The sequence below is a fragment of the Centroberyx affinis genome, unplaced genomic scaffold (assembly GCF_046629955.1).
Source record: "Centroberyx affinis isolate AG114_WGS23_722 - 3 ecotype Tasmania unplaced genomic scaffold, CSIRO-AGI_Caff_v1 ptg002583l_1, whole genome shotgun sequence".
NCBI lineage: Eukaryota > Metazoa > Chordata > Actinopteri > Beryciformes > Berycidae > Centroberyx > Centroberyx affinis.
The window spans coordinates 4,614-24,542 of NW_027280788.1; the positions used below are offsets into that span (position 1 = coordinate 4,614).

Here is a 19,929-nt window from a genome sequence, read left to right on the forward strand (position 1 = left end):
AAACTCAAACTTGGGTTTTTGTGCTTTTCTGTTCGGGTTCTCTTAGAAATTTTTCAAAGATGTAATTTTTTTTCCCCCCATTTTTTTCAACAACCCCCACTCCTTTTGTAATGGATATACAGTTTCCCGATTTTTTTTTTTTTTTCCCCCCTCATTGCTTTTGTGTTCCTGATCCCATCCTCCTGACCTAGTTTAACGAAGGCCACATTAATACACCCTCTCCTAAATATCTCCCAGGAGGAAAAGAGGAGGTCAAGCCGGTGACATCACAGGAGCCTCTGTTGTGGTTACGAACGTGACAACAGTCCCGCGCGGCGCATTTTGATTTCAAGGATTTCGAGTTGTTTTTTTCTCTCCGGTGTGAGATTACTGTTATCCTGCTCGCTTTGAGCACACCCCAGTCGTCCCCCATGACATCAGTTCCTCCAACTCGAACCTCAGATCCAAAATACCGTGGTAGGGAAGGATGTCCGGTGCTTAGAGAGCCGTGTGGAGCCCAGAGGAAACTTTCTGCTGTTCAGCTAAACAACTCCATCCACCCGGGTATAGATGTCCGGACCTCGACCCAGTGCCTCCCACAGTGCGGGGAAGGCCTTACACAATGGTTAACCCCCCTCCCTCCCTTCCTCAAACCTACCAGTGTTCTTTAAAACCTGTAACACATCTAATATGAAGCAGTTTGATTGATATTTATTGTAGAATTCATCAATACTACACTGTCTATGGCAGTGGTTCTCAACGTGGGGTCCGGGGACCACCAGGGGTCCTTGAGGGGGTTCCAGGGAGTCCCCAGCAAATTGATGAATTGTTAAACTTAAGCGTTATTTAATTTACAAGAAGTTAACACAATTAGAGAATGTAGAAGAATGACTGTTTTGATCATAGTTTCACTGTTATCTCTCTACTTACAATACAGATAGTCATGGGATTCTGGACAAAATCATATCTACCAATAAAAATATTCTCAGATTTGGGTCAGAGAGACAAAACCTCATCAAAGAGAATCACTGGTCTATGGGAAGCCCTTAACCTGAACTGATTCTAATGGGACATTTCCATCATGTATTATCATTACTATGAATTTCAATGGAGAGTTTTAGTGTACCATGATGGTCTAAATGCAGTTTTAGAGGCTTTTCCACCCTGACAAGAATACAATTCTGGGGGGGAAACACTGAATACTTTGAACAAATTTGAAGATGAATATCGGTACAAATCATCGGCTATCAACGGCTTCAATCCTCATTCAAAACCCATTAAAGGATCTACATGTTCATACGTAATTTCAGGTTCTTCGCCTACTGAACTGAGCCCCGTCTGTCCGTTCCTGCAGTCTCCCTGCAGCCTCACCCAGCCTTCCCAGACGCTGAATGGCTGCTTTGTCAGTGTCCTAATTCAGCTATTTTTGGCCACAGACACTCGGGTTAGTGAAAATCATTTCATAGTATTACAGGAGGACGTCCAATTGAGTCCCTGCTTTACTGTTTAATGTACCTGCTGTCAAATAGGCTCATAACACAACCTGTTCCTCAGCCATTACACTTTTTTTTTTTAACTAATAAGACGAGTCCCAGACAGGAATTTCCCCCTATTTCTGAAACATTCTGCCGGACCGGAAAGTCTGGAGATGTTTGGGAATTGAATTGGATCATTTAGATGTCTTGAGGAGTATGGAAAGTGCATGAAACAGCAGGCAAAAAGTATGGGGAAAAACCTGCTGTTCAGTCCTAGTACAGGTATAACATAGCTGTAGACCCACTGTCATTTCACACATTGCAATCTTTGTTGGTGTGAAGAAGAATCATAGATTATAGAAGTGATTCTCCACCTTTTTCATATTTAGGACCCCTAATTTACTCCACATTAGGGCCACGGACCCCCATTTGATGAGATGTTGTCTCTCGGACCCAAATCTGTGAATATTTTTATTGTTAGATATGATTTTGTCCAGAATCCCATGACTATCTGTATTGTAGGTAGAGAGATAACAGTGAAACTGATCAAAACAGTCATTCTTCTACATTTAATAATAGTATTAACTTCTTGTAAATGAAATAATGGTGAAGTTTAATAATTCATGAATTTGCTGGGAACCCCCTGGAACCCCATCAAGGACCCCTGGTGGTCCCCGGACCCCAGGTTGAGAACCACTGGACTACAGGAATGAACGACAATGCATCCTGTTTTAACAGTGGAGCATTTCAAGCATTTGATTATGAATTTAGGTTTTATTTAAAGCCTTTATTTGAATGAAATGGGATATGGATTATTTGACACCCGTAATGCTTTAGCCACCGTCTGGACACTGAACAGCTGTTGCGGCTAAATTTGTTTCCCCTAAAAGATGTGTTTCCCCTGGCGGTGTGTCTTTGTCTCCATTTCACGCCAAGGGGGAAAAAAAAAAAGAACATCATATGAATTTTTGCGGATTGTTTTCCTATCACTGGCTTTTCAGATGGTGAAACAACAATATGAATCATTGCAAAGAATGAAAGTAGCCCACTTGAAAGTAGCCTAGTTGCCTCATTATGAACGGGTCTCAACTTGTCATTTATTAAGCACATTTCTTCCTCATGATCCACAACACACACCAAGGACAAAACAAGGGGAAACAACTTATTTTTTTTAAGGGATACAAATTTTTCCACAACACCGCACATCTTCTGTTCAAATCCAAACTTCATTTTATCCCTGAAATGTCCTTAATTTCTCATTACATAAACATGAATTATCCATTAAAAAAAAAACAAAGCTTTAATAAAGTAAGGTTAGTATCATGGGTTTATAAGGGATTTATTCATGGGTTTATTCACAGAGACACTAGTAATTAAGTGATTTTTTTATGCCTTTTGTGCAGGTTTACAGGTTATTAAGTGGAAATGAATGGAGAAGTTCCTGCCTCCCTGAAATTTTCATTAAATTAGAGAGTAAGGAGTTGGGATGTTTAAGGATTAATATCTCCCTTAATTCATTTTAAGGTGGATTTTGCATGAATTAAGGGGTGAATTCATGTAAATGAATGCAAATTGTGAGGTTATTTGAAGGGATTGCTGGATGGTAGAGTGAGGTGTGGAGCAAGTTTCGAGTTTTGGAACGGAACGTGAACATGCAGACTTAAAAAAAAAAGAAGAAGAAAAAAAAAAAAAAAGTGTCTAATGATTCCCATTGCTCAGGCTCAGTCCCAGTCGCTCCACTGCGGGCTCCTCCCAGTCTCCAAGGGAGTCGCCTCCCTTTGGAAACTCTGCCGGATTCTTTGTGGCATTTTTAACTGGCATACCTCCTGTTAACAGAGCTGCTGGGCTGCACACACACACACACACGCTTCTCGTACCAGTTTATTTATTTCCACTGGGAAAAAGCCTGGCATGTCAGGCCCCGAGATTGAGGCTGAATGAATAAGAGGAACGTGTGTGTGTGTGTGTGTGTGTGTGTGTGTGTGTGTGTGTGTGTGTTATGTGTGTAAGTAAGTGAGTGTATGAGCACAGTATGCTCTTGTGTGCAGGGATGTAGATCAGTTTATCCGGCTTTTTTATTCGCAGGAATAGAGTTTTGCCACCATTTTAGCCAGAGGTAAATATGCATAATGCAAAAAGAAATCCATATAGTAAATATCATAGTAAAGAGTATGGAACTGATGCTTTTCTGAAAGGATAATTGTGCATATTGGTGATTGTTTGCCTTAAGATGGGAGGTCATTGTTTACCCACTGTTTTATTTTTTTACCTTGTGTGTGTGTGTGTGTGTGTGTGTGTGTGTAAAACTGCAGTGATCACACAAAGAGTGGAAATGGGAGGTGGGAGCAAAAACAAAGACTTTTCCTGTTGTTTGTCTGGAAGGGGGAGACCCGTCCTGAACAAGGCAGAGAGACACAGACAGAGAGAGAGAGAGAGAGAGAGAGAGAGAGAGAAACCAGACAGAAAGTGTGAGACAGCCAGTGATGTAATTTTGCATTTTTTTGTCCGTGGGATTTCAGCTTTTTTTTTTTTTTTTCGGTTTTTGGGCCACATTCACCAGCGTCCCCATTCATGTCTAATAACTGGAGATTACTGTTGTTTTCCTGCAGCGTTGGATCACATCCCCGAGGGTCAAAGTGAGGGAAGCAGGAGTGTGTGAAAGGAAAAAGAGAGAGAGAGGGAGAGAGAGAGAGAGAGAGAGAGAGAGACTCGGAGGGGAAGAGGGACCGTGCTGGCTGGAGGAGAAGCAGAGTTATGAAGCAGAAAATGGGACCGGCCGCCACCTTGGTCGCTGTGCTGTGTCTGTGCTCGCTGGGTGTGTGTGTTCCCACGGGGACGGCCGACGCCACGCCAACACAGGTCAGGACTGTGTGTGTGTGTGTGTGTGTGTGTGTGTGTGTGTGTGTGTACCATGCAGTGAGGAGTGAAGACTGTGATGAAGCCTGTGGTAACTCTTTAGCATGCTGTAAAAAAAACAAAACAGAATGGGTAAAACAATAGAGGGTTGAATACTTTATGGAGCCACTGAATAGTTAATGGCATGATGTGAATGGTTTTTTTTCTGATGATTATATTCAAGTGTTTATCTGTGCTTGAGTTCTTTGAAGTACAATTCATCAATTGCCTTAGAGCATATATAAATTTAACATGTAAATCTAACCCTATTGTTATTATTATTATTATTATTATTATTAATAATAATAATGATAACAATAACAACATAATATTAATACTAATACTACTACTACTGCTACTACTACTACTACCACTAATAATAATAATAAAAAAGAAAGAAAGAAGAAAGAAAGAAAGAAAGAAAGAAAGAAATAGAAAACAATACTAGATCCCCAGGGTACAAGAATAAAATAGTAATAATAATGAAAGAAAGGAAGAAAGAAAGAAAACAAGACTAGATCCACAGGGTACAAGAATAAAATAGTAATAATAATGAAAGAAAGGAAGAAAGAAAGAAAACAAGACTAGATCCACAGGGTACAAGAATAAAATAGTAATAATAATGAAAGAAAGAAAGAAAGAAAGAAAGAAAGAAAGAAAGAAAACAATACTAGATCCCCAGGGTACAAGAATAAAATAGTAATAATAATGAAAGAAAGAAAGAAAGAAAGAAAATAATACTAGATCCCCAGGGTACAAGAATAAAATAGTAATAATAATGAAAGAAAGAAAGAAAGAAAGAAAGAAAGAAAGAAAGAAAGAAAGAAAGAAAGAAAACAATACTAGATCCTCAGGGTACAAGAATAAAATAAATGAACAATAAAATAAGGGAAACCATATCAATATTCTGTTCCCATTGAAATGATGCTTAAAAAACAGGTAGGCCTAATTTGGTGTGTGTGTGTGTGTGTGTGTGTGTGTGTGTGTGTGTGTGTGTGTGCGTCAGGCATCCCTGCCGGAGGTGAAGAAGGCGAGAGGAGACGTTCCAGATGATCTCCCGGAGCCTGAACCGGAGCCCACCAGCCCCGTGTCGGACTTCGAGAACTCATACAACTACATCCGTACGTCTCCATATTCATATCCAGTATATTCATCATATCCATGTAGCACTGATCGTCAATCAAACCGCTTCATATCCATCATATCAGAGGTGGAAGACCCATTCTCTTCTGTTCTCTTTCTTTCTCTCTCTCCTCCCCTGCTCTGCTGTACTTCCCCAGTGTCCAGACTGGCCGGTATGGACCAGGCCATCCACAAGCTGAACGTCGGCCACTACACCCTGGATGTGAAACTCAGCCAGCTGCTAGACCGCCTGTCCAGGATGGACGGTAAGATGGGTCACATGGCCCTACAGCACTCCCTGATTAAATCCAGATCTCTCCTTCTGTGTGGGCTTTTTCCCCCTTTTGGTTTAGCGGTGTGGTCTTTTTTCCCCCAGCGCATTTGTGTGACCACAGCACAATCATACGCAGTGATGTAGTGGTAAAATGAAAGGCGGTTAGACTATGACCTCGAGTCTGTGATCATTATATGGCAAACATCCACCAGTATGAACAAAACTAAGAACAGAAGTACCAATCAGTAACAAATATGTCACCTTGTCTGATCTGTAATTGTAGGGCCCTTCGTTTTGAGAATGCTGGAAAGCATTGAGATGCGTCTTTACCCTCAGGTTTCATCAAAATCGGTTCAGTGGTGTCCGAGATATCTTGCATGACAGATGGACAAAGGAACAAACGAGTGAACAAGCCCTTAATCACTGTTATAGTCTCAAAAGGTCTCAGGCTCACCGGAGTCAGTCCTATGTTCCCAGGGTCCTATGTTCCCCAGATTTATATGGCACATAATGGGAACATGACAAAGGGTCCTATGTTCCCCAGTTCTACATATGTGCTCTCCCAGGGTCCTATGTTCCCAGGGTCCTATGTTCCCCAGCTCTATATAGCACATAATGGGAACCTGAAAAAGATGTTCCCCCAAGAGTTTGAGTCAAGTTTGAGTAAAACTTTATCCACAGAACCACCCAGACTCTTTAATATTCTCTCGGGTCAGATTTGACCCGGAACACCACAGATGTAACAATTTTTTTTAGAGACCTTCAAAATCAAATAAAATGATAACTATTGGTTTTGCTGTGTTTATATAGCTGTTTTGAAGCCTTTGGATAATATTTCTGAAATATTTTAACTTGAAACGGGTCAAATTTGACCCAAACACAATAGGAGGGTTAATGTGTGTTAACAGAATATTGAACTGGGGAACATAGGACCCTGGGAACATAGGACCTTGGGAACTTAGGACCTTGGGAACTTAGGACCCTGGGAACATAGGACCCTGGGAACATAGGACCTTGGGAACATAGGACCCTGGGAACATAGGACCCTGGGAACATAGGACCCTGGGAACATAGACACGCTCCCGTCTCACCCTCCAACCTTCACCTCTTCCACCCTGTCAGTACCACCAATGGGTCCATAATTATAAACGCATGTTGCATTGCTGAGCTTTGTTCAAGCCCACAGAACTTGATTTTAAATATTAGTCTAGATCCCAAGGTTTCCAAAGATACTAAATATGTCATGCTGAATTACAGGGAAATGTGTATAAAATAGCTTCAATGAAGCGTGCAGATACAGAACATGTATGTGACATTGTCGTACAGTTTTTTCTAACTTTGAAGCTACTTAAGGGGAAATTTGAGGAGGAAATCAGAGTTCAAGGGGTTCCGAGGGAAAAGTCATGAAGACAATTCTTTGCATTAACCTTCACGTTTCCTCGTTTCTGTCGATCCTCATCTCTCCAACATGGCAGCTAAAGTAGGGGAGCTGGAGGACAACATCCGGGAGGTCGACCACCACAGCAAGGACAACCGCAAGGAGATTGGAAGGCTGGAAGGTGCAAAACTGAGCGTTAATGTCCCTTATTTATCCATTATCTCTTCAAATCCCTCTCTTTCGTGACTCTTTAAAAAAAGCATGGGCATCAGTTGGGTAATGGCAAGGTGTGATACTCACCTTATCATAGTCTAGGTGAGTCCAAATTTGATCTTGTAGTTTTTATCATAATAATGGAGAGTAAAGATCCAGAAAAATTGCCAGGGATCTACTTGGAAGAAAAATATCACATCAGGGAACATTCCGGACTAAGGTTCCCTCTGAGCTGATAGTTTGGTGACCAACTTCTATGGACTCTGCCATAGCTTTCGTAGAATTCACGACGCTAACCCTTCACCTCCATGTATTGTTTATGAGAAGTGTGTCAAAATCTGATTCTCAGTTCCACTTTGTCTTTGAATGGAAAATGGAAGAGAGAATTGTTAGGGCTATGTTGGGATTTCCCAATTCCCGTGACCTTATGAAGATCTTTACGAAATAATGCATGGAAAGTATCAGAGACTGTTGGTCTTCCTGGTGTGTAGCTTCAAATATTATAGCGAGAATTTGCTTCGGTGCTTGACCACAGAACACACCGAGTGAAACAGTCGCGCTTGGTCTGCATGTACCGTTAGGGTGGAGTGAAATGACATCCCTGAACCATCTCCCTTCGTTTTCTCTGCCTCATAGGTTGCCAGAAGGGGCACAGGGTGGGGTACAAATGTTATCTGGTGTACCGTAGCTACGAGGACTACGCCGGAGCGTCCAGGAAGTGCCTGGAGCGCGGCGGACGCATGGCGATGCCCCGCGACCGCAGGGAGCAGGAGGCCCTGGCCGACTACGTCAAGACCTTCTTCCACCCGGGGAACTGGCCCGTCTGGCTGGGCGTCAACGACCTGCGATCCGAGGGCATGTACCTCTTCGACGACGGGACGCGAGTCACGTACTTCCAGTGGCGCAAGCACTTCCTGTCCAGCCAGCCGGACGGAGGGAAGCGGGAGAACTGCGTGGCGATGTCGTCGGACGATGGGGACTGGTGGGACCACTACTGCGACCGGACCATGAACTATCTCTGCGAGTTTGACGAGAGGGTGGCACTTTAAAATAGACACTTTTTAAGAAATAGTCTATACAGTAATTTTCTCTTTTGCTATCCTATCCTAAACTATGCCCTCCAGTGGATGATTATAATAAGGCAAACAACCATCATACTATGTACTATGATGTATACTATGAATTTCCCTGTGAAAGGTTCATGTCAGCCTAAAAAAGGTGGTAAACTATTCCACAAATAAGGAGGGTAAACTGAGTTTAGGTGGATGTACCTTCCATCACATCCCTGGTCCCACGATTCGACCCAGTTTCCCTCATGCCAAATTCATCTTTCTAGTTCCATTGTCAGAGTTTCCTTAGTCTTTGTTTTCCTCTATGTTGACACTAATTCCATTTCATGTATTTGGCAATGGACTGTTTCTGCAGACTTTGGAGTGTCCCTTTGGAGGGAAAGACATGATTCGCCCTCCGCTGGTTGCATTCAAAGGTGAGAAAGGTGAACTTGTGCTTGAAAGGTGAGATATTAAAGAGGAACTAAACCCTAAACTCAAATCTGTGTAAAACCTGACATCTCATCTGACAACAAATTGCCATCTGCTATTGGCTGATCTTTGGTTCCTGGTGATGTCACCTTCTAAGAGAGTACAACAGGTGGTGACATCACCTGGCACCAAAGATCAGCCAATAGCAGATGGCCATTTCAGTAGCAATGCTTTTTACCTTTAGATGTCAGGCTTGACACAGATTTGGGTCTAGACCACTTTTGTGGGTTTGCTGCCATCTAATGGTTAAAAGCGTGCTATTGCAATTGCCATCTGCCACTGGCGTATCTTCGGTGCCAGGTGACGTCACCTTTTATAGAGCACAACAGGTGGTGACATCTGCTTCAGATGAAAGTTTCACAATATTTTACTGAAATTAATTTGATAGTTGCCTATTGTTTAGAACCTTATGCATTCAAAACTGTTCTGGTAAAGTTTATGCAATTGATTGGTCGCAAGAAGTTATTTTTGATTGATTGCTCACAAGAAATAATTTTGTATTATTATTTCTGGTAAAGCGAACATGTATTTTTCAGCCACAAAGATGCTAGTTATCACTTTCCTTCCCCACTGAGGGACACTTAAAAGTACAGCAAATCCCTGGTAGTCCCTGGAAATCAATGTCAACTTGACAACAACTTTGATTTGAAATGTGTTAACTGTAACCATGAAAGAATGGAAATGTTTCCTGGTGAAAAGTTTTCCAATTATCCAATTAGCATGTTCTAAATGTGCAGTATGCTGTAAAAGACATATCCATAGTATTAAGTTCATGACAGTTTGAATAGTAATGACAAACAGTATCAGTATCTTGCAGGATAAAAACATTTGCCATGACAATGTTTAAATGTTCAAGTTGAAAAACACTTAATAGCACTTATATATGTATTGTTATTTAAGTTATATATCGAACAACATTGTGTTTTAGACAGATTATATAATGACCCATTCAGTTGCACTGATATGAATGTAAGCCAGTCCGACTCAGCTGTGTGATTTAACATCTGGAATTCAAAACATTTTGTCCAGAGTTTCCAAAAAAGGGGAAAACATGAAAAGCCAGAGGCATTCCTTCAGAATCAGCACATACTTTAAACACAACAAACTCAAACCAAGTCAACTAAAGGACACTGAACATTCATATTACAGTATATTTGTGTTTCCCAGGTTTCAGGCTACTCTGCCTACCAATCTCTCTCCTGGTCAGGGGAGATATTTAGGCCAACAAGGTCTCAGGCAAGGCTTGTTAAACATTTCTCTATATTTCTGGGGAAGCATAGGCCTACATTTTGGGCAACTGTCTCACTGCTGAGTCTACTTTTAATTCCATAATAATTACACATCATTATATGTTCATGTATACTGGATCAGAATCCTACAGTATGTAAAACAATGAAGATGCACATAAAAGGCTGAATGTGATTACTGTTGTTAAATGTTTATTTAAGATTGACATGATTCACAGTATCATTTACTCAGCTGTCATTAAAAAAAATCTTTGCTTGATTCAGGTGGGTTAGTTTTAAAAATGAAAGCCACACAGCAAAAATAATCTATTGTGTCCAACCATTTCAGATGTTTTGCACAGACCACATAATGTTCAGAGCATTAGAAATGACATTAGAAAGATTACATCCATTAGGTGTCATACTGCTATTTCCTTAAAGGTCCCATATTCTCCACTTTCCAGTGTTTTATTTTATGTCTTGACGTCCATTCAAAGCTGTGTGTGTGGTGTCATGTACCAAAAACACTCTCAATCCATTTTTACATTTTCCAGCATCTCTCTGAGCCTTACCAAGAACAGGCTGTTTCTGTCGCTGTGTCTTTAAGGCTCATTAATATTAACGACCCCTCTGTTCCGATCGGCTAACCGTTTCAAGAGTGAAACGTGAGACGCCGCGGCCCGGCAGCTACAGGTAGGGAAAACTCTCCGGTAATAAACAATGACAACCACTCAACCGCTTTGAAAAAAACACTTAGTTAGTCTATTATTTCTTACAAAAATGATAATGAGCGAACCTTTGTGACGCCACAAAGTTACGGAAGTCCAAGCGGCTCGTTTAGAGGCTCGCTGCACTAATATGGATTTAGTTGGCGACTGTGCGTTTTGATACGTTAACCATGTTTAGATCAAGTAATCAAAGAGGCAAGGGGAATCCTGTTTTACACGATATGGACCTTTAAAATTGCAACTACATTACACACTATAGCTGCATAATTACTAAACCTGGGTCAAGTAGTTCTTACAAACCGTTTCTATGGTTTGTTTTATCCCACTTAGGTGCAAAATGGCTGGAGGTGACGTACCACACAGTATAACACAATGAGTGACAGAACATTAAGACAATCACAGGAAGTACATGGAAGTCAATTCAATCTACTATTCTGTGACACCTTACCTGAGATTATCTGATTTTTTTTTTTTTAGATGAGAGCAACCAAAAACAAACATTATTACAAACATTATTACATCCCAGATACTGTGAGGCTGGATTCTTACACAGGCACAAGAGATTGTCATATCTTTGCATAACTGATATACTCATGGTTGTCTAAAGGAGTGTGTTTACTGATGTCATGTTATATGATTTGTGGGAAATGAAGTGCTTCAAATTAAAAACAAAAATCAATTATCTCTCACTGCCACTTGGGGCCGCCCAAGTGCAAAGTTGCCTAGTGCTGCTTTAAGGCAAGACCTGGTTAAAAATGCTACTTTTAAATCATTTTAAGTACAATGACAATTGAACCATTCAAAATGTATTTACGTTTACCCATTTGCCCATTCAAAGTAACTGAATGGATTTCAGTTGTAATGCAGCATTAGTCAGCAATTGTATTACTCATTCAGAAATGCTGCCATCACAGCACTGATACAAGAAGAAGACCAGTTGTCTTTGCCACACGGTTTCACATCGGTCGCGCCTCTTCATGATGTCATGAGTGTGAGACGTGACGTCATCAGCGTGGGCCAAAGATCTGCTCTCCTGCGGTGTCAGTGCCGTGTTAAAAAGAGCCCACTTTAGCCCGAACCAACCCCAGTGTCTATATGTATAGTATGTCTACATTAGTGTATTTGTGGTCATACATCTTCCACAGGAGTTGGTCCAGGTATTGGTGTTTCTATGCAGAGTTGGTAGAGCAACCTTCAGTATTCACGGCCTCCAGAAGGTCTGTCACAGTCGGCCTGTCCAGAGGGCTTTTAGATGGGTGGGAGAGGAGGACCTTGCCTGCCTCATCGAGCAAAAAGTCACCTCCCATCTGAAAAAATAAAGTACAAAACACATTAAGATTTTTATTGTTAAAGGTGCTCCTTTAACAGATATATCATTGTCAAATTAATTGATACCTTGATATAATTACTGTAAACAAATGAGATCAGGGTTGAAACGATTGGTAGCCTCTATCTCACACCAGTGGTTTTGTTAGTGCTAGTGTGTCTTTGTGTTTACTGAAGAGGATAAACATGTTGGAAGAGATTTTTCCATCAACCTTTCACTCCTTCCACCATCTGCCGTTGCCAGAAACTCTGAAAGCTTTAGCTCTGTTTGCTCTGGAAGAACAGCGCCCTCTTCCTGTTTTGTGCCGTAAAGCAATCCAGCAGAAATCCAAATCCAGCCTGGTGGCACCCAATGTAAATTGCAGTGTAGAAGCCGGTGGAGGCTGCAACGTTTCAGTGATGGTCTCATTTGTTTAGAGTAATCCCACTAATGTCTATAAATTAATGTAGTAATGATTTATTGATGTTAAAATGTTGCACATCACACCATTAAAGATGAGACTTTATAGTATTGGAGTGTGATTTAAGGGAAAACTAGCCATCACTGTGAACCATAGACTTATTACTTCATCAGAAACAAGTAGTGCAACAAATTACTATTTCAAACTCAGCAATAATATCACAGTTGCCAATCAATTATGTTGTTATTTTTGTTAACAGTATTTTCTAGTAGTATTTACCATCTGAAAGCTGAGGTGAACAGTATTTTCTAGTAGTATTTACATCTGAAAGCTGAGCTGAACAGTATTTTCTAGTAGTATTTACATCTGAAAGCTGAGTGAACAGTATTTTCTAGCAGTATTTACCATCTAAAAGCTATGGTGAACAGTATTTTCTAGTAGTATTTACCATCTGAAAGCTGAGGTGAACAGTATTTTCTAGTAGTATTTACCATCTGAAAGCTGAGGTGAACAGTATTTTCTTGTAGTATTTACCATCTGAAAGCTGAGTGAACAGTATTTTCTAGTAGTATTTACCATCTGAAAGCTGAGTGAACAGTATTTTCTAGTAGTATTTACATCTGAAAGCTGAGGTGAACAGTATTTTCTAGTAGTATTTACCATCTAAAAGCTGAGTGAACAGTATTTTCTAGTAGTATTTACCATCTGAAAGCTGAGGTGAACAGTATTTTCTAGTAGTATTTACCATCTGAAAGCTGAGTGAACAGTATTTTCTAGTAGTATTTACCATCTGAAAGCTGAGGTGAACAGTATTTTCTAGTAGTATTTACCATCTAAAAGCTATGGTGAACAGTATTTTCTAGTAGTATTTACATCTGAAAGCTGAGTGAAGAGTATTTCCTAGTAGTATTTACCATCTGAAAGCTGAGGTGAACGGTATTTTCACGTTCGTACCTACCGTCTTTCCCAAATGACGTGAATGCAGAATCAGATCCTACAAAGTAAACCGCCTTGTCCATTTGTACCTGATAGATGTCTTCCAGCAGGCGAGGGGGGATATCAGGGAAGTCTCTGTCCTCAGCCACGTACTCAGAATAGTGCAGCAGGTAGCTGAACTTCAGCACCTTGGCATAGGACGAGCCCAGGCCAAAACCCCTGTAGATCTATGGCAGAATGTACACAACATGAAACTAGGTGTAAATCTAATGCTATCTAATTTTCACTTACTGTTTTTTTTTAATCAAGGGATTAGGGTACACACACACACACACACACCTTCCTCTGCGGGTCCAGCAGCATGTGGAAGGTACATCCGGTCTGCTCCATCCACAGCCGAGCTCCCTCCACGCCGCCGAAGGAAATAACCAAGACCCGCGCCGACCGAGCCTCTAGGAGAGCCTGCATACAACAAATCTCATCACTTTCAATCCAAGTCATTTACACAAACACAAGATCTTCTGTCAAGACTTTAGAAACCTTTACAAGTCACCAGAGTACAAGTCAAAGTCAAGTCCCAAGTCACCAGAACCCAAGTCAAGTCAAGTCTCAAGTGATTAAAATTGTGACTCAAGTCCAAGTCATGTGCCTCGAGTCTCTGCCTCAGATCCAAAATACAGAACGATAAGACACAGTGTGTAGGAACAAATCACTCTTCATACAAAAATTGACTTGTGGGACTCTATATTCACAAACATAAACTGGGAAAGAGCATGGCTTCTCCCATATAAATTCTGTTTTTACAATAAAGCAAAAGAGGTTCACTTTAAAAATTTTGCACAACATATACCCAAATAATATACTTATTCATACATTCGAAAGATATTAATGAATCTCTCCCTCACTTGTCTTTTAGTTGCCACTACATAATACTACAGGTCACAATTTTAATTTGAACTTTAAAGATGTATTTTTTTTATTTTGCTGGTAAAAGTCAAGCCTCTCGAATTCACTGTTAATTTGATGACACTTATGAGCAAAAATTATATGTTGTACATAAATGTAGATTTTCAAACGATATACCTAAATTTCCCATTCTAACTACAACTCACCTCCTGGACTCCTAAAATGACACAGCAATAAAAATTTGTTGAGTTTAAGCCATAATATTTGATTGATTGGTAACACTTTACAATAAGGGTCACTACGTTAAGGGTTAGTTAATGCTTAATAAGCATTAACTAACCCTTAATTAACAGTTAACTAATGTGTCTGCTAATCATTTACTAATGGTCATCTTTATAAACTATTAAATAATGTATAAATTAATACCTTAGTTAACATGAACACCATTGGTAAATTACACATTAGTTAACTGTTAATTAAGGGTTAGTTAATGCTTATTAAGAATTAACTAACCCTTATTAAGCATTAACTAACCCTTAACTTAGTGACCCTTACTGTAAAGTGTTACCGATTGATTTTTCTTCTTTTGTAAATTACAGGGCATTAATTACAAATGAATGAGTGGAAGTAAGTACGTAAGTCAAATATATGTAACAACTAGTTATAGCATTAAAATAACATGCAACCCGCTTTTTTATCAGCGCAAATGTGGATGATGCCGTGCCTTTTCTCCAAAACAGAAACTAGAATAATGCGAAAACGCTATTGCGGTTTCAAACAGTTGAAAGCTGACTGGAGTGTCGTGTGGATTGGAGGTGGACCCACCTGACTGGCCTCCAGCTCGGCCACGTGGTCTCGTCACGGCAGTCATCCAAAATGTCTGATGAGAACCAGCAGCAGCTTCTGTCCTTTGCCCAGGTACTGTCCCAGAGTCACACTCCTTTTAACACACAACACAACAATTCAGTATAGTGTCACGATGACATGTAGAACGAATTAATGATCAGTTATTGCACCAGTTCATCTAGTTGTGTATAAATATTTATGTCTGTGGTACAAATGAATCCTATTACTTTGTACTAGATACCTATGTGTTGATGTTTGTGGATGTTACATTAGCAAGGTTAAATCTCTTGCTATCGTGTAAGTTCGCTAATATTAGCTTAGGCTGCTGTTAATTGGGGCACAAGAAATTCATTTTGGTACAGACATTATTGGCCACAGGTGAAAAGTCTCACTGAGACTATGTTACTGAGGTTAGTGGTCCCTTTACTGTCTACTAGTTAAGATATAAGTTAAGTCTCCATGGTGCAACTAAACAAAGAAGCTTTAGTTTCAATGTAACGTTTAGTGTAGACTTTACACCCTAGCTTACATACTGTACACCCTAGTTTACATACTGTACACCCTAGTTTACATACTGTACACCCTAGTTTACATACTGTACACCCTAGTTTACATACTTTACACCCTAGCTTACATACTTACACCCTATCTTACATACTTTACACCCTAGCTTACACACTTTACACCCTAGCTAGTGTGCAAATCAGATGTATTTACAAACAGACAGTGATAGTTACCTGACCAGATACTATGGTTAGCTAGCTAACAAGCTGACATTATCTACACACTAAATCAATGAGATGTGTCAGTGATGAAATGATCAGTCCCCAGTCAAAAACAACACAGAAGTTAACAATGTCTATTCAATTCTGTTGAGATGACTCAACTGAATAAATTAATTTAATTGAATGAATTATAAATACAATCAGCTGTTCTCAGCCACTGATGCCCAAGAGCTGTGGACCTCCAATATGGCCACCAGAGGGTGTGTTATACCATCTGAAACTCTTCTATAGAGGAGTGAAGTGTCTCACACTGGCTGACTGAACTGAATTTATCTCTTGATGACCAAAAAATATTTCTGTGTGTGTGTGTGTGTGTGTGTGTGTGTGTGTGTGTGTGTGTGAACCCACTCTCCACTTCTTGCGTCCGTGAGGGCAGTATCAGCACTCAGGCTGTCTACTGTGCTTCCTCCTGCCAGCTGTCTGTCTGTTGTCTGCAGACCTCTGTCCACACCCTCCAGAAAGGAATCCCACTCACTCTGTGTACACATGAGTTGAAACAAAATCCACATCCATCTTAATCACACATTCCATAGTCTTGGGTGTAATGTTGCGACTGCAGATTAAGAATCAACCATTGTGGCGCAACACCAAGCAACGTCTATGAAATGTCTGGAGAATTTGAATAATCTAGAAACAGTAAGAGTCAAATATCTGTGGAATTAAAAATGTCCTGTCAACTATAGTCATCGTGGACTGGAATAACAAGATGGTGGCACCTGGACTGGACATGATTCTGTGCTTCTGTTTCTGAACTAACAAGAGTGGCGTTGATGTCTGGACCCATATGGAAGGATTTTGTTTGTCTGAACTGTCTACACTGTACTCAGGGAGATAATAGTGGTGAGAGTGAAACCTGTGATTAGGTAGAATAGTCAGTCTGTACATTCTCTAATTGGAGACCCCCCCGGAACCCCCTCAAGGACCCCTGGAACCCCCTCAAGAACCCATGGAAACCCATCAAGAACCCCTGGAAACCCCTCAAGGACCCCTGGAACCCCCTCAAGGACCTCTAGAACCCCCTCAAGAACCCGTGGAAACCCATCAAGAACCCCTGGAAACCCCCCAAGGACCCCTGGAACACCCTCAAGGACCTCTAGAACCCCCTCAAGAACCCATGGAAACCCATCAAGAACCCCTGGAAACCCCACAAGGACCCCTGGAACCCCCTCAAGGACTTCTAGAACCCCCTCAAGAACCCGTGGAAACCCATCAGGAACCTCTGGAAACCCCCCAAGGACCCCTGGAACACCCTCAAGGACCTCTAGAACCCCCTCAAGAACCCATGGAAACCCATCAAGAACCCCTGGAAACCCCGCAAGGACCCCTGGAACCCCCTCAAGGACTTCTAGAACCCCCTCAAGAACCCGTGGAAACCCATCAGGAACCCCTGGAAACCCCTCAAGAATCCCTGGAACACCCTCAAGGACCTCTAGAACCCCCTCAGGAACCCCTGGAAACCCCTCAAGAACCCCTGGAACACCCTCAAGGACCTCTAGAACCCCTCAATAACCCGTGGAAACCCATCAAGAACCCGTGGAAACTCCTCAAGGACCCCTGGAACCCTCTCAAAGACCCCTGGAACCCTCTCAAGGACCTCTCGAAACCCCTCAAGGACCACTGGGTGTCCCCCATACCCGCTGTATGGGATGTATAATACTACCAAATCAGGAGGCAGCCATCTTTATGAACCTGACATGTTTACTATACACACTAGAGTTTAATTACTAACTACAATAGTCTAGACAGTGTTAGTGTTGCATATCATCCCTTCTCGCCATCCAATAAAACATTAATGACAAAATATAATCTTGTTGTGTTCACATGTACAAACCTCCAACTGCAGGAGCTCATCGACCTTCTCTCTCACTGCTGTGCGGCTGGTAAAAGACAACAGAGAGAGAGGTGTTGACATCTAGCTTACATTTCCATTAATTACTAATAAGACAGCGGCAATATATCACATTAATTATTGATTAATGATCAGCTATCATCAAAATTAGGGTTTGACCAATATGGGTTTTTGAAGAAGACCAATAGCCGATATTTTGTGCTGATAACAACTTTAAATTGGACCATTTTCATGCCTAAAAAATTCCAAGTATTCAGTGTTTCCCCTAGAATTGTATTCTTGTCACAATGGAAAAGCCTCTGAAACAGTATTTAGACCATCATGGGACACTAAAACTCTCCACTGAAACCCAAACTTACTGGTAAGACTTCTGCCAAATTGTCTCTGCTTCACTCCTCTTCTTCACTCCAATGCTGGTCAACCACAACACACATTACAGTCAGTTAGATTGAATATCACAATCAATAATGAATGACAACAGGCAGACAGCAGTTTGTTCCAAAGAGATTTGTCTTGGTGGAAAGCACGTCAAGATATGTTTTTTTTTTTAATTTGACCTTTTTCATGCCAAAAAACACAAGTATTCAATGTTTTATTCGTGTCAGGGTGGAAAAGCCTTTGAAACAGCATTTTAGACTATCATGGGACACAAAAACTCTCCACTGAAAGCCTGATATATTGTGGTGTCGGACAGCCAATCTGTAATATTTAGTCTAATTCACTGAATCCATGCTTGTTGAGTGCAACCCCACCTCTTGTAGAAGTCTGCCCCTGCGGTCATCAGCCCAAATAAAGTGGTGATCTTATTGGGGACAAAATCTTCCAGGGAGGCTGTATGAGAACAAAGAGCCATAGTTAGTGGTGGATCAGGGTTGCGCAATACTGTCATTGTGTTGGCAATGGGCATGACAGGGATTACACGACAGCGCCTTGCTCAACTTCAAATACCAGTAGGCTTTTAATCCACTGGCTTGATCACATTGATCCTGCTTTAACAATGCACGGCAAGCATACAGTATTTTATAGCTGAGTTACAACATACTATGAACTCAGCTGAATTATATTACATGGTAACTACATAAGGAGTAACTAACATGGTTCACTCCAACACCTAGCCTCATGAAGTAAGGAAGAATAAATGCAGCTGCAATTTAAATTGATGTTTTCTTCACTTGTTCCCACTTTCGTTCCATCTCGTATGGTGAAACCGCAACGCCGAAACTCTATTCAAAACTCTGGCCAGGTTGATGCTGCCCTGCCTTGCAAACGTAAGAACCCGACAGAACATGACTTAAAAACCTTTTTGAATCATTAGGGCCCCCTCTTCAATTCGGCATTGATATGAACCACCAAACAGCACTTAGTGCAATGGAATTTCACCTTTTAAAAGTTGGTTCACCTGCTATTGCTACAATCTCCCACCGAAATACACCGGCAGCGAGCAGTGCAGACCAATTCTCAGTTTATAAAGATGTATAAATAAGTTTATAAACATAGCCGAATATACCAGAAGACCCTATCGATTCATACAACGTCTTAAGTAATGTTCTACACGTAGTCTACGTTAACTGACAATTCAAAATGCATTAAATTGCCCGATTTTTAATGGAGCTTCGCAATAGAAAAGTCTTACCTTGTGCGTCCTGCTTGGCAGTCTGTAGAAGGATATTACCTAAATTTACCAACAGAGTCAGACCACCTATTAGAGTCTCCTCTGACACAGTCACATCCTCAGCCATGCTTATTAGCCTTACTCTCAGCTACTACTGAGGGCAGGTTAACAAGCATGTAGACTACAAGGAATCCTGACTGAACAGAGATCACATGACAACATCATGTGGGGCTAACCCTTCTGTAGGCTAGAGCTTAAAACACCTAGTGGTGAGCAATAAGAGTTGCAAGTGAAAGCTATCTGGGTATATTGAATTATATACAGAGAAATTTCTCACCATTATTGGAGGGTAAACCCACCTAAATTCAGGTGCAATGAGGTATGTGCAATATTTAAAAAATCAGAATAAGATGAGAATCTGCTGAAAAAATATTTGA

General features: G+C 40.9%; 2 protein-coding genes across 2 annotated transcripts; one reads left to right on the plus strand and one right to left on the minus strand.

The window, feature by feature from the left end:
* Positions 1-4,010: 4,010 nt before the first annotated feature.
* clec11a (C-type lectin domain containing 11A) lies at positions 4,011-8,386 on the plus strand. Its single transcript, XM_071534578.1, has 5 exons — positions 4,011-4,313; positions 5,356-5,470; positions 5,630-5,737; positions 7,221-7,304; positions 7,973-8,386. Exons 1-5 carry the CDS (start codon positions 4,209-4,211, stop codon positions 8,383-8,385), a joined length of 825 nt encoding a protein of 274 aa, XP_071390679.1. The 5' UTR covers positions 4,011-4,208; the 3' UTR covers position 8,386.
* Positions 8,387-11,998: 3,612 nt separating this feature from the next.
* selenol (selenoprotein L) lies at positions 11,999-19,677 on the minus strand. The gene is made up of 9 exons (XM_071534572.1): positions 19,514-19,677; positions 18,633-18,711; positions 18,240-18,293; positions 17,863-17,908; positions 16,380-16,507; positions 15,226-15,340; positions 13,834-13,956; positions 13,584-13,721; positions 11,999-12,138 (listed from the first exon to the last, which is right to left on the minus strand). Exons 1-9 carry the CDS (start codon positions 19,617-19,619, stop codon positions 12,001-12,003), a joined length of 927 nt encoding a protein of 308 aa, XP_071390673.1. The 5' UTR covers positions 19,620-19,677; the 3' UTR covers positions 11,999-12,000.
* Positions 19,678-19,929: the final 252 nt, after the last annotated feature.

Bases quoted from the DNA above. Each gene is read 5' to 3' on its own strand.
- clec11a (XM_071534578.1), top strand. From the start codon at position 4,209: ATGAAGCAGAAAATGGGACCGGCCGCCACCTTGGTCGCTGTGCTGTGT. The intron at 4,314-5,355 runs GTCAGGACTGTG...TGTGTGCGTCAG, and splicing joins CCGACGCCACGCCAACACAG to GCATCCCTGCCGGAGGTGAA. The intron at 5,738-7,220 runs GTAAGATGGGTC...CCAACATGGCAG, and splicing joins CCGCCTGTCCAGGATGGACG to CTAAAGTAGGGGAGCTGGAG.